This window comes from Panulirus ornatus, chromosome 17, assembly GCF_036320965.1.
Source record: "Panulirus ornatus isolate Po-2019 chromosome 17, ASM3632096v1, whole genome shotgun sequence".
In the NCBI taxonomy this organism is placed as follows: domain Eukaryota; kingdom Metazoa; phylum Arthropoda; class Malacostraca; order Decapoda; family Palinuridae; genus Panulirus; species Panulirus ornatus.
The window spans coordinates 23,107,755-23,122,933 of record NC_092240.1 but is presented as its reverse complement, the minus strand read 5'-3'; the positions used below and the strand labels follow the sequence as shown (position 1 = coordinate 23,122,933).

The window sequence follows — 15,179 nt, the reverse complement described above, 5'->3', positions numbered from 1 at the left end:
TTTGTCAATCTGTCTCTCCATCTATGTGTAGTCTACTCTTAAATTTCTGTGAAGGACTAGGAGGGAATTCTACATGTTGGGGCCATGTTTATTAGACTTTTCTGTCTTACAGCTTTTCATACTCTTGTATGCAGTCAACATTTGGCAGTTTCATTGCTTGGCTTATTCTATCCCCTACTAAAAAAAACGTTTATGGCATCTGACTTTTTTTCAGTTTTATGTGTCTTGTGTTTACTCATGTTTCATGTTGCTACATGAGCTTTATAGGGAGAAAAAGAGGTATGCCACACAACTGAAATTTGTTAATGTTTCAAAAGGCCTAGGAAGATGTCTCTTTCTGCACTTGCATTTGAAACACTTATTGAATATGACAACTCAGGTGGTAACATAGAACACCCTTTCCTCCCTTTATCAGTAATCCACATGCCACCCCAACTTTTCTGGTAAGTTTTCATTAAATGTCATCTGAATCAATGTATGTAAGAACTGCATGTGGAAAGTTGTTCTTAAGATACAGTAGTTGCATGAACATTCCACACTTAAGAGATAAAGATGGAAGATTAGTGCTCATGTCATTTATTTTAGCATAGTATCCTTAGTTTTAACAAGGTAAATGGTCAAAAATTTAGATTTTTGTAGTAGTAAATCTTTGTAAAGTTTCATATTGCAAAGACCATCTGTACTTTGGATGGCTCCTCCAACTTTTCGTATGATATGGTTGAGCCACTTCATGTCATGACTGGGATTTCCATACTGTAAGCATTTAGAAGAGAAGCAGAAATCCTAACTTATCTGTACAAGGTAAGTGTTGGATCCTTGGCTCTTTTTCATTTCCCAGAATGCCCTAAATTCAGGGTACATAATACTGTCTCTTATAGACAGCACAGTAGCTGTCCATTTTCTCATGAAGAGGATTCTTGCTGATCCTTTCTTATATTAGAATCAACAAAAAAAATTCCTCAGCAATATGCAAAAGCCTTTTTTTCCAAGGTTCCTATATTCAGGGAGTCTGTAGTGTATGGGCTAATGCCATGTCAGAGTTGGTTTCCATGACAACTAGAACGTCTACAGAGAAAGATGCATTCAGTTAGTTCCTTTCAATGGATGTGGTTCCTCCAAGATGAATATTTTTTTATTAACTTATACCTCTCCAATGCTCAACAAAAGTGCAGTAACAACAGATGTGTTGGTTTTGGATTAAAGATATTAGAATAGAATTTTTACCTCCTTCCCTCAGTTAATCTCCTGGAGAAAATTTCTCCCAAACTATTGGTTTTCAGGGTTTAGTAACTCTTGTAGCCTCAAAGTGGGATGGTCAGTTTTGATGCCAACAACTTCTTCACTTGTACACTTCCTCATGGTTGATACCTTAAGCTTTCTTAGACCTTCCCATATGGGATTAGGAGCACTGCACCAAGCATGGGGTTTTGGAACTTGCACATATGGATTTTTCTGCACTGTTACAGTCAAAATTTGGAGAATATGAAATAAATTATCTGTCTAGATTGTTTTTTACAAAACGTGTTAGTATGCAGTGGTGAGTGTTTGAGATCAGTCTAAAATCTAAAGTTGAAAAAATGACATTAGTTTCAAATTACCATTATTTTTTTACTACTTCACTGAACACCATGCCTTTTGCTCACTTAAATTTGGTAACATATTATGGATTAAGACTGGCACTGTTGACTCAACCTGGTTTATATGTTAGACCCCATGATGTCATAAAGGTGGCTTTGACTCTTGCCTTTTTGAGAAACATTTCCTTGAAGATCAACAAGGGGTCTTTGGTATTCCTCAGTCTCTTTTTTGAAAAAGGTAAATTACCTAGGCAGTTTAGTATCAACCTTACATAATACTGAGGTTACCTCCTTTGAGAGAGAAGTTTGCCAATGTGCATAAGAAACATTGAGGTAACTGTATATTGCTGTTGTTTTTTGTTGATTATTTTTCTGTAGACCTCCTCCTCCCTGTTGGTATGCTTTCACAGCTCATGGAAAAGACCAACCTGGGGAGTCTTGATAAACAAAAAAGTTTTTTTCCAGGATGGTGTTATGTGAAAAAAATTTTTGTGTTGCTTTTCCCTCCCTACCTTCCCCTATTCTTATAAAAGATTTTCCCCCAACCAGTGTAACCAGCATGACCCATTAGTCAGCTGGCAGGACATTAATATCTTCACTTAGTAAAGGTTGCCCATTGGTTGAGTGGACCAGGACTGAGCTGAAGGCCACAACCATCAAAAAGGTGGACATTGAAGGCAGAGAGTTGTAAGCAACACCAGAAAGCTTGGGTTAAAGGGTTCTAATCCCATGGATCATGGAGAATTTAACAGTTCATGGAATACCACCCTGGAAAGGAAGTTTTTCATTTCTCAAAACATTTGTTTTCTTCCGTGAATTTGCACGTGGATTTGGATAAAGTGAGGGTGGTCAGCATCTGAAACATCAGTCACTTAAATGAAGTTAAATGTGAAGACTAGTATCCACTTACCAGATACATGAAGACTAGTAAGTGCTAGGTAGTTATTAAAAGTTAACTGGGGATTAGGGAATTCTGATTGAATGCAGTGATTCTTTGTGATTGCTGAAAAGTAAGTAGAAAGTAGCTTATTTAGTATATCATGTATTAGGTGATGAAATATTAACTTTGCAATATTGTCAGTTTTATACATTTGAAAAGAAGCAGTCATATTAAAACTATAATATGCTTTCTTTTTCAGGAAAGGTAGTGATGGCACCAGGGACTCAGTGTGGCAGGGTTTCAAAAGCAGCAGCTCTACAAATGGGGCTAACTGAGAACACATATGTTGCAACATCTATAATCGATGCTCATGCAGGAGGCCTTGCTCTAGTGGCAGCTAAGGCAAAATCTAAGGAGGATTTTATTGGTAGACTAGGTAAAAAGAGAACCAGTTTTGCATGGTTTAAACATCATGATAATACTCTTAATTGTTTCTCTATATAACTATAAAAAATCCCTTGGTGCTTACTGAGTTTAATGCCTTGCAGACCCATACAGATGGATGATCGTGGTGTGAGGTCAATATTTGTGTTATGGACACATCGCTAGAAAATGTTGCACTATCTCCTGAATAATGTATGAAAAGTTTTAATGATTTTTTCAGTTGGAGTCATTACTTGTAGTGTGTTACTTTGTTATGTGGTGTTTTGATCTAAAGCAGAATATAATCATGTATTCTACTCTGTCCTTTTATATTTCATTGTTTATATTTTCTGTGAGAATTTTTTATTTTTGATCATATTCTATTAGTAACCTTTTTTAGAAAGTATATTGATATTTTGTTCTTTTACTGCATTCATTTGCTACTTCATATTACTTTATATTACCTAACATCTCAGAATGGCATGAAATCCACTGGGACCATCACAAAAGTCTTCAGTTTGTCCAAAGTGGGTATCACAAAATAAGCTACGTAATTACTTGAAATTCTGCCTGTTTTCTTGGATTTTAGTGATTATTTCTACAGTTAGATTAATAGAACTGAAATGTTTTGAAACAAAACTGATATGAAAATTTCATGATTTACTATGCTGGCAAAATGCCTTTTGATGCCAAGGGCTAATCCAAATAAGATTAGGAAAATTCACCCGAGATCAATACACGTTTAGAGAGAGAGAGAGAGAGAGAGAGAGAGAGACTCTTCAGAATCCAGGGCAGAGCTAAGATAAGTGCATACATTTGCTGCAAGAAGTTTCAGATATATCAAATAGGAAAATAGTCACTGTTACAGTAATAAGAGTAACTTGATTTTTGCATAAAAAAGGCTTTCCTCACATATAAAAGAGCACACTACTAATCATAATGTGTAAACCAACATGTTTAGATATAAGACATCCATTGATATTAGTGTAAAATAACACAAGAACATGTATGGTTAATCAGAGAATTTATTTGAACACAGTAAATAGTTAGACATACTTTTCCTAATTGAAATTTAACCTTTTACAACAAAGTTTCAACATATTTCAGAATCTGTTTTGCTGTGTTCATATTTCAAGATATACTTAAGGTCTTTCTAGATTGTATAATAGTGGCCTATTGGAAGAGTACTACAGTATCATTACAGAATGGATGAAATGTGCATTGTAGATTGTTAGATTAGTTTACATTAGCTTTAGAAAATTTTGCCATGAAGCATTAAGTGAAAAGCAGAGCATATTTATGCTTATAGAATGTGGGAAAGTGAATGATATGTAAACATATTGTAAGGATTTGTGGAGGAGGTTTAAGGGAATAAGAATAAGAGCAATGGCATGGTAAAGTGATGGAGTGAAAAAAATAGCAATACAGAAGTAAGATGAAAGCCGGCAAGGCAGCAGGTTTGGATGGTATTGCAGTGGAATTTATTAAAAAAGGGGGTGACTGTATTGTTGACTGGTTGGTAAGGTTATTTAATGTATGTATGACTCATGGTGAGGTGCCTGAGGATTGGCGGAATGCGTGCATAGTGCGATTGTACAAAGGCAAAGGGGATAAGAGTGAGTGCTCAAATTACAGAGGTATAAGTTTGTTGAGTATTCCTGGTAAATTATATGGGAGGGTATTGATTGAGAGGGTGAAGGCATGTACAGAGCATCAGATTGGGGAAGAGCAGTGTGGTTTCAGAAGTGGTAGAGGATGTGTGGATCAGGTGTTTGCTTTGAAGAATGTATGTGAGAAATACTTAGAAAAGCAAATGGATTTGTATGTAGCATTTATGGATCTGGAGAAGGCATATGATAGAGTTGATAGAGATGCTCTGTGGAAGGTATTAAGAATATATGGTGTGGGAGGCAAGTTGTTAGAAGCAGTGAAAAGTTTTTATCGAGGATGTAAGGCATGTGTACGTGTAGGAAGAGAGGAAAGTGATTGGTTCTCAGTGAATGTAGGTTTGCGGCAGGGGTGTGTGATGTCTCCATGGTTGTTTAATTTGTTTATGGATGGGGTTGTTAGGGAGGTAAATGCAAGAGTCCTGGAAAGAGGGGCAAGTATGAAGTCTGTGGGGGATGAGAGAGCTTGGGAAGTGAGTCAGTTGTTGTTCGCTGATGATACAGCGCTGGTGGCTGATTCATGTGAGAAACTGCAGAAGCTGGTGACTGAGTTTGGTAAAGTGTGTGGAAGAAGAAAGTTAAGAGTAAATGTGAATAAGAGCAAGGTTATTAGGTACAGTAGGGATTGAGGGTCAAGTCAATTGGGAGGTGAGTTTGAATGGAGAAAAACTGGAGGAAGTGAAGTGTTTTAGATATCTGGGAGTGGATCTGTCAGCGGATGGAACCATGGAAGCGGAAGTGGATCATAGGGTGGGGGAGGGGGCGAAAATTTTGGGAGCCTTGAAAAATGTGTGGAAGTCGAGAACATTATCCGGAAAGCAAAAATGGGTATGTTTGAAGGAATAGTGGTTCCAACAATGCTGTATGGTTGCGAGGCGTGGGCTATGGATAGAGTTGTGCGCAGGAGGATGGATGTGCTGGAAATGAGATGTTTGAGGACAATGTGTGGTGTGAGGTGGTTTGATCGAGTAAGTAACGTAAGGGTAAGAGAGATGTGTGGAAATAAAAAGAGCGTGGTTGAGAGAGCAGAAGAGGGTGTTTTGAAATGGTTTGGGCACATGGAGAGAATGAGTGAGGAAAGATTGACCAAGAGGATATATGTGTCGGAGGTGGAGGGAACGAGGAGAAGAGGGAGACCAAATTGGAGGTGGAAAGATGGAGTGAAAAAGATTTTGTGTGATCGGGGCCTGAACATGCAGGAGGGTGAAAGGAGGGCAAGGAATAGAGTGAACTGGAGCGATGTGGTATACAGGGGTTGACGTGCTGTCAGTGGATTGAACCAAGGCATGTGAAGCGTCTGGGGTAAACCATGGAAAGCGGTGTAGGTATGTATATTTGCGTGTGTGGACGTGTGTATGTACATGTGTATGGGGGGGGGTTGGGCCATTTCTTTCGTCTGTTTCCTTGCGCTACCTCGCAAACGCGGGAGACAGCGACAAAGTATAAAAAAAAAGAAAAAAAAAAAAAAAAAAAATGTACCTAGGCCATTTCAGTACACCCTGGACTTCCATCTCAGCCAGACTGTACTTATTACCACACCTCTCTCTGCCTCTTTCATTTATTATAAGATCAGCATGCTTCACAATACACATTTTAACACTGCTAGGACTATGGTGTCTTCAAAAATATATATTCATGCCGTACATACAGTAACCTTATCATCCACATCCTCCTTGACACACTCAGGTCCTTAATCCCATCTTCCACCTTATGACTCACTTCAGTTCCCATGTTCTACCTGCTGCCACATCCACTCCTAGGAAAATCAGTTTCAGGCACCCCTTTTCCATCAAGCCCTCCTTAGTTAAACATATAACAACCATCCTCATTCCCCCCTGCTGCATCCCTCAATTACCTTTTGTTCACATTTAATCTCAACAATCCCAATTTACTCACCTTCTGAAATACTGCTACCAGCTTTTGGAGTTTCTCTTTGGAATCAGCCACCAGAGCCATGTCACCTGCAAACAGCAGCTGTTTCATTTCCCATGGCTCCCCACCCCCAGCTTGCTGTAGATCCTCCCCTCACTCCAAGATCCTCTTATTTAACTCCCTCATCACCCTGTCTATGGACACATTAAACAGTGATAGTGATATCCTACATCTTTAATACAGACCCAACTTTACCATGAAACTCTCACCCTCCTTTCCTTCTACTTACACAGATACCTTACCCCACCCAGTAAAAACTTGTAACTGCATTTAGTAGCTTTCCATTTACCTCATATATTCATATCACCTTCCACAAGGCATCCCTGTCTTCCTTATAATACACCTTTTTTAAATACATAAAAGCCACATTTAAGTCATTTTCTTTCTCAAAATGTTTCCCACACACATGCTACCTTTCCTGAGGCCACTTTGCTTGTCCCCAGTCCCATGCTGTGTGCTTGCCACCACTCATGCAATTACTACTTTTTCATATAACACCACCCAAGCAATCACCACTCTTCCATACAACTTACCAGGTATATTTCACATACTTATACCTCTGTAATTCATACATTCATTTTAGTTCCATTTTCTTTTGTACAATAGCATGTTATATATATTCATCCAGTCCTCAGGCACTTCACATAGGGCATATGAACATCAAAAAGCCTGAGTTAGCAATCAATATCACTATCACCACCTTTCTTGAGTAACTCATCACTGGGAGAAACTCACCAGCGATCCCATCTACTCCTGCATGTTTACCACACCATGCACTTCACTTTGTCCCAAACACACCACATCCACTTCCATGTCATCTGACATTTTCTGCATTTCCTCATGATACTTTTCCATCTGATTTTCAAATCCTTTTTGCCTGCTACTAAATCCCTATCAGCTCTCCACATTGTCTTCCTCATTTCTTTCCTTGTTTTTTCATACTGTTCACCGTCTTCCAAAGTATTTTTTTATTCACTCTGAAGTTCATATATACTTTCTCACCCCATCTCCCATTTACCTGTTTTTTCAACTCCTATATCTTTTTGTTCACCTGCTGCTTTCTTTTTTTCTCCCAGTCACTAGCACTCCTTTGCTACAGATACCATGCATATATCCCCTTCCCTTCTCCTTCAACACTGACTGACTTGGCATAGGCAAAACATACCCCAGTTATTGCCACCCCATAGACTTGAATCTGAAATGCAGATAGGTTATAGGAAGAGGGAGAGATTAAAGAAGACAGAGAACTGCACTACTTTACAGCTGGAGGAAAGGAGGAGCTATCATTATGGTCAGTCTTCATGTGGCCATTTTCCCCATGGTAACTGTGGGAATCAGCAGCCAGATGCATATCTTAGGTCCATGCTTAGGTTCGAGAATAAGACAGCTTATGAGAGCAGTGGCCAAAATAATGTCTGTAGAACAGGTTCTATAGGGAAAGAGAGCAGCAACATTGTGAATTACAGAAAGGGATGATTGAAAAAAAAGTGATGCCAGGAGAATTAATGAGAGAAGTCTTTCGATTACACTTTTTTTAACAGAAGGATGAAGGAAGACTTACCCCGGATGTGTGAGTAGTATCCTAAGATGGTGCAGAAAAACTGTGAATATGAAATTTTCTGATGAAGGAGAGAATGGTGTTACAACATAAGGCATTTCTTGATTGCTTGCTGAGTTCCCAGAGTGGAACCTAAAAGGCAGTGCTTTTTATATTTCTGTCTTATTGATCCTACAATTGGTTGCAGGTCTAATCTGTGGAACTTCTACATGTCATATGTGTGTGAGCATGGATTCCATATTTGTGCCTGGTGTGTGGGGACCTTATTACAGTGCTATGATTCCTGGTTTTTGGCTCACTGAAGGTGGGCAGAGTGCAACTGGTGCTCTTATTGATCACCTTATAAAAACTCATCCAGCTGCCAGCAAGTGCCCTGACAAGTAAGAAGAAAAATTTTATTGTATTCATATTTAGTGCACTTCTGTAAGTTAAGTGTTTGTTATAGAAGACTGTAGTTTCTTTAAAGTCATAAGCAAATTTTTGCCTACTAAATGGAAATACTTTTACCATGCTTTTTACCATAATAGTTACTGAATTATGTTGGTAATCTTTGCATCTAGGAAGGTGTCAACTCAAATTGCTGAAAAACCATTGTCATAATGCCTTCAGCAAGGCATGGCACTTACACATACAATTGGTTTGAATTGTGTTCAGTAATATTTGCCATATGTGTTTTTGCCCTTTCATTTTTGACATTTCATCCTTAAATAAGTTATTGAAAGTTAGAGAGTCTTTAGATGAGAATATACTGAAGAAGGTGAATCTGTTGGAAATGGAATGTTTAAGGACAGTGTGTGAAATGAGGAGGTCGATTGAGTAAGAAATGATAAGAGAGAGTTGCTGTAGTAGGAAGATCATGGTTGAGAAAGCTAAAAGTGGTGTACTGAAATAGTTTAGACAGTTTGAGAGAATGAAGGGAGAGAAGTTGACAGAGTGAATATATGTATTAGAAGTAGAGTTTCCAAAGGAAGTGGGAGACCAAATTGGAGATGAAAGGAGTGAGTGCTCTGAGGCTGAACATGCAGAATGAATTTGATTGATGTTGTAAAGAGAGGCAATATGCTGTCAGTGAAGTGGCCAGGAGAAGATGCAGAAACGTCTGTGTGGTCTGGTTTTAGATAGGGAACTGTGGTTTCTGTGCATTACACCTGACAGGTAGATGGTGGGTATGAGTAAATGAGGCCATTTCTTGGTATGTTCCAGGCACTTACACTCTAATATAGTAATGTAGAAAGTGACATTTGGACGATGCTTGCAGGGAAGTAGTGCAAATGACTGGGAGATGTATAAAAGAAAGCAGCAGGAGGTCAAAACAAAAGTGCATGAGGTGAAAAAGAGGGGTGAGAGAGTATCATTAAATTTTAGGGAGAATAAAAAGATGTTTTGGAAGGAGGTAAATAACATGCATAAGACAAGAGAATAAATGGGAACATTGGTGAAGGGGGCAAGTGGGTAGGTAACAGCAAGTAATGATGAAGTGAGAAGGAGATGGAGTAAGTATTTTGAAGGTTTGTTGAGTGTGTTTGATTGAGTGGCAGATATAGGATGTTTTGGTCAGGGTGGTGTGTGAAGTGAGAGGGTCAGGGAGAATGGTTTAGTAAACTGAGAAGAGTTAGTGAAAGCTTTGTGGAAGATGAAAGCCAGCAAAGCGGTAGGTTTGGATGGTATTGCAGTGGAATTTACTTGAAAAAGGGGTGACTGTGTTGTTGATTGGCTGGTTAGGATATTCAGTGTATGTATGGATCATGGTGAGGTACCTGAGGATTGGCGGAATGCATGCATAGTGCCATTGTACAAAGGCAAAGAGGATAAAGGTGAGTGTTCAAACTACAGCGGCATAAGTTTGTTGAGTATTCCTGGGAAAGTATATGGGAGGATATTGATTGAGAGGTTAAAGACATATACAGAGCATCAGATTGGGGAAGAGCAGTGTGGTTTCAGAAGTAGTAAAGGATGTGTGGATCTGGTGTTTGTTTTGAAGAATGTATGTGAGAAATACTTAGAAAAACAAATGGATTTGTATGTAGCATTTATGGATCAGAAGAAGGCATATAATAGGATTGATAGAGACGCTTTGTGGAAGGTTTTAAGAGTATATGGAGTGGGAGGTAAATTGCTAGAAGCAGTGAACAAGTCTTTCCAAGAATGTAAGGCATGTGTACGAGTAGGAAGAGAGGAGAGTGATTAGTTCCCTGTGAATGTCGGTTTGCAGCAGGGGTGTGTGATATCCCCATGGTTGTTGATTTGTTTATGGATTGGGTGGCTAGGGAAGTAAATGCAAGAGGTTTGGAGAGATGAGCAAGTATGCAGTCTGTTGTGGATAGAGGGCCTAGGAGGTGTATGAGTCAGTTATTGTTTGCTGATGATACAGCACTGGTGGCTGATTGGTGTGAGAAATTGCAGATGTTGGTGACACTTTGGAAGAGTGTGTAAAAGGAGAAAGTTAAGAGTAGATGTGAATAAAAGCAAGGTTATATGGTTCAGTAGGGTTGAGGAACAAGTTAGTTGGTATGTAAGTTTGAATGGAGAAAACTTGAGAAAGGGATGTGTTTTCGATATCTGGGACTGTATTTGGCAGCAAATAGAAGCATAGAAGCAGAAGTGAGTCATAGGGTGGGGAAAGGATAAAGGTTCTGGAGCGGTGAAGAATGTGTGGAAAGAGAGAACGTTATCTTAGAGAAGAAAATTGGGTATGTTTGAAATTATAATAGTCCCAACAATATTATTTGAGTGCGAGTCATGGGTTATAGGTAGGGTTGTGTGGAGGAGGGTGGATGTGTTGGAAATGAAATTTTTGAGGAGAATTATGTGGAGTGAGAGGTGGTTTGATTGAGTAAGTAATTAAAGGGTATGAAAAATATGTGGTAATAGAAAGAGAGTGGTTGAGAGAGCAGGAGAGGGTGTTTTGAAATTGTTTGGATGTATTGGGAGAATGAATGAGGAAAGGTTGACAAAGAGGCCATATATGTCAGGTAACAAGGAGAAATGAGAGACCAAATTGGAGGTGGAAGGTTGGAGTGAAAAAGGATTTGAGCGAATGGGGCCTGAACACGCAAGAGGGTGAAAGGTATGCTCAGAATAGAGTGAATTGGAATGATGTTGTATACTGGGGTCAACGTGCCATCAGTGGCCTGAACCAGGGCATGTGAAACGTCTGGGGTAAACCATGGAAAGGTCTATGGTGCCTGGATATGGATAAGGATCTGTGGTTTTGATGCATTGCACATGACACCTAGAGAATGGATGTGAGTGGATATGGCCTTTCTTTGTATGTTTCCTGGTCCTACCCTGCTGAGGCAGGGGATGGCAGTGCTGTTTTGTGTTGGGTGGGGTGGCCAGCATACAATTCTCTGCAACAGCACTAAACCTTTCCCACCAAAACTTCACCACAATTAACCACTAGCCTCTGAGTAGAAATTAAAAATTTATCCCTGCCTCAGTCTTCATCAACCTCTACTCACAAATTCCCCCTCCTCCAACAAATATAACATTAACAAAACACATGCACAGTGTAATAACCCATCAAGCAGTAAACAACAGCCATCCCAACTCAGTCTTAAACTCCAACCCACCAGATGCAACTCTCCCTAGACAAACATGATTCACATTTCCCCATCTACATTGGATATCATCCATCCTTATAGCATACAAACACCTTTTCATCATATCCCAAGACACTTCTACTTGATTCAACTACCACAACAAAGACAATGAGCACTTACTACTCAGTTGCCCAACTTTCTCCGCACATAGATGCACAAGCAGCATCACTACATATTGAGTCCTATGGTCTCAACCAATGGAAATGGCCAGCTTCCTAAGTGCTGTAGGAGCCTCTTGAAAATAGGAGGGATTCTTGGGACTGGAAACAAGTACATACATCTTTTCTTTCTTTCATATTTGTTCACTGTTTTTATGTTAGCATGGAAAAGTTGTCTAGTAGTGCCTGATGATTGGAAGAATGTAGTGATTGCTCATATGTTTAAAGGCAAAGGATGAAATATTGCTGAAAAAAAATTACAGAAATAACTTTTCATAGAACATTTGACAAGAGATTATAGCATTGGGATTTGCTGAGTTAAAATGATTACTGAATGACTGAAGAGTAGAGTAGTTTTAGGAAACTAGGTCTTTGAATCAAGTAGGTAGTAGAAAAAGTTCCTTAGGAAAAGAAAGTGTACATAGTAATTTTAGATTTGGAAAGGCTTAGAATTCAGTTGTTAGGTAAGGAGTTTGATCCAATATGGTATGCATGGGAAACATCTGATCGGTGTTTAGATTTCTTATTGTGGAAAGAGTGCATGTGTATTAGAAAACAGTGGTACCATAAAAGTTAATGAGCACAGTTAACCTAAATGTGGAAGCAACTTAAAGCAGGTGAATGTCAACATGGTTGCTGATTGTTTTTTTACGGACATGGCATTCTGTGGGAGGAGGGTAACATTGCAACAAAATAGAAGCTACAGTTTGCAAATAGTGTTGTTTTAGCAACTGAATTACTGAAGGAAGTGGATAAATGGTGTGAATAGATAAACGGTATGAATAAATGTGAGTCAGAGCAATGCTTTCTTTTTTTTTTATAGAGATTGTCCAATTTTAGTGTAATCTAAGTTTAAATGGTATGATGTGATATAATAGATATGTGGTTTTTCAAATATTTTAGATATCAGTTGATAATAACCATTAAGAATCATTATAAGAAAGATGAAATTGTGAATAAATAATGCAGGGAAAGTATTTAAGGTATATTGAAATGTTTAGTGAATGGTATGAACATCAGGCAAGTGTGTCCAGGAAGCTATTTGTATGGATTGCTTGCCCAAAATTGTATAGTGGTTTTGTTAGCTGTCAGTTAGATTTGTTTTGAAAGTTAGCTGTCATTTTTAAGAGCTGGGAATGGGAAGTTTGTGAGTTTATTAAGCAAACATTGGCTATAATAAGATTTTGAATTAATCAGCCATCTTCTTCATTGAACTTAAGATATTTCATTGATGGTTAAATAGAGATGGATTTTCAAAGTAATTATTGCTTTATTTTTCATTGTCATATATTTAGATAATGATTGTATTAATGTGACTTTGTTAGACCTAGATGTAAATGACAGTGTTTTTATCAATTTTCCACAGAAATATATATGATTGGCTTGGGGAGATCTTGGCAGACATGGCAGAAGAGCAGTCTCTCTCAAATCCTGCTTTCCTCACCAAGGATTTGCATTTATACCCAGATTTCCATGGAAACAGATCTCCTCTGGCAGATCCCTCTATGGTGGGAATGGTGTGTTTTCCATCTTTTTGTTCATATGTTTTAATTGTATTTTTCATTGTCATACATATTATTTGGTGATTGAGATCATATTGGATTAGCTTTGATATACTTGAATCATTGAGTTCCATGCAAAGAAGGTAAATGAAGTTGAAGTGAAGTGAAGGTTAACCTTATCAGTGAAAAAAAAGACAAGAAATAAAGTAGCATGTCACTAAGAATTCATATATAAAGTATTTTAGTCATCTCTATTAAAGATAGAGAATTGGTGGCAGTGATATTTGCTATGAGAAAAACAAGATGAATCATTCATTTGCCAGCATATGTATAAAAGTGGAAAAAAGAATTAGGTTTTATGGGATTTTATTTCTGTGCCTCACCAGCTCACATACTTATTCTGGAGACCAACAGAATAAGTACCTCTTCATTTGCTGGCCATCATGAACCTCTCAGTTACAAGCTACATGATTGTACCAGTCACTTAAGGCACTACCTTGCCTAGATGAAGAAACAAACCAACTATTTTCACATTTCCAACATCAGCTGACACAAGCAAAAACAAGGATGATGGATCAGTGTTTGTGATTTGATTTTGAATACTAAGTGTCTGCATTATGTAAAGATATTGTACAAATTATACAAAGAAATGTATAAAGAGAGTATTGTATCAGGTGATACAAATACAGGTAAGATGCTAGTTTTTGTAAGGTGTTGGAAATCAGAGTAGATCAGTTTTCATGGTGAAGACCTGCAAGTTGTGAAGTTTGAATACTTGGGAATAAAGTTTAGTATAGACAGTTGTGGGGAAGCTGGAGTTGAGAGTAGTCCTGCAAGGCATAAGAATTAGAATACACTGAAAGCTCTGGTGAATGAAAAAGATTTAAGGATGGAATGTAGTAGACAAGAGTATTCATTCTCTTGCCCTAAAGGAGTAAAGGCCTTTCCCATGACTTATAGAAATAACTAGGAATACCAAAATATTAGGGCACTGCCTTTCAGATTTGGAAACTTCGGGTAATTTTTTATGAAATTTAGAAAATGAAAGTGCAGGTTAAAAGTGGGTTCAAGCTACATGTATTTAATTTTTGTAAGGAAAGATCATCCTCTGTTCTCTAGATACTGTACCAGTGCAATGTATCTAAAGAACAATCTTGTTTGAGATTCTTTTAGTAGTTACCATGATTAATTTTGCATTCAATTTCATTTCTGCATTGGGAGTTAAGGCTTCAGTATTAGGGAAAGAAAAAACTTGTATTGGTAATGGGGCTTAATTTTAGGTTCAAAAAGTCACAAAAAAGAAATTTGCCAACACTTTCAAGTGAATGCATTGTGTCGTCCTCTACATGATCACTTATAATTATGTACAGTATGGAGGAAAACACATCCAAATTTTCTTCACTACGCCCTCGAAAACTTAAATTCATAAATTCACTTCATTTTTGATGAATTACTGCCTCTTATGTGGTTATGCTTCTATCTTCACCAGATGCTTAGCAGATGTTATTCTTTTGGGAATGGAAGCATTTATCCCCTCTTCCTCTAAGAAGACCTCTTCTAATCTATGTTCAACTGTTCCTGTTCTGAGGCCATTCAGGCATGGGATCAGGCACATTGGGTGTGGAAGAACTCCTGTCTCTGACTCCCATTCAGCTTTTATCATTGCCTTTAATCATTGCCAGTACGGTATCCTTCAGGCAAAGTGTTCCATTATTCAAGAGAAGTGCAATAATCTCTCCTTGTTGTCCACTGATAGATCTTTCTGTTCTTTAGTGAAGGGCATCATTAACAACTTCTGTCACTCTACCTTTCCTTCATTTTTCATTCCAATGGTACTGTAGCTGTCTCTCCCACAGACATGTGGTTCCTGTTTCTCCTCT

The 15,179-nt window shown here is 38.2% G+C and overlaps 1 protein-coding gene across 14 annotated transcripts in view; it reads left to right on the top strand.

Annotated features, from left to right (window-relative positions):
- LOC139754624 (FGGY carbohydrate kinase domain-containing protein) overlaps positions 1 to 15,179 on the top strand; it is a 137,582-nt gene that overhangs the window by 72,230 nt on the left and 50,173 nt on the right. For all 14 annotated transcript variants that reach the window (XM_071672114.1, XM_071672111.1, XM_071672112.1 and 11 more), the window contains 3 exons: positions 2,717 to 2,893; positions 8,225 to 8,417; positions 13,164 to 13,314. In XM_071672114.1, coding sequence (XP_071528215.1) covers positions 2,717 to 2,893; positions 8,225 to 8,417; positions 13,164 to 13,314 — 521 coding nt within the window. The remainder of the gene's footprint in view (positions 1 to 2,716; positions 2,894 to 8,224; positions 8,418 to 13,163; positions 13,315 to 15,179) is intronic.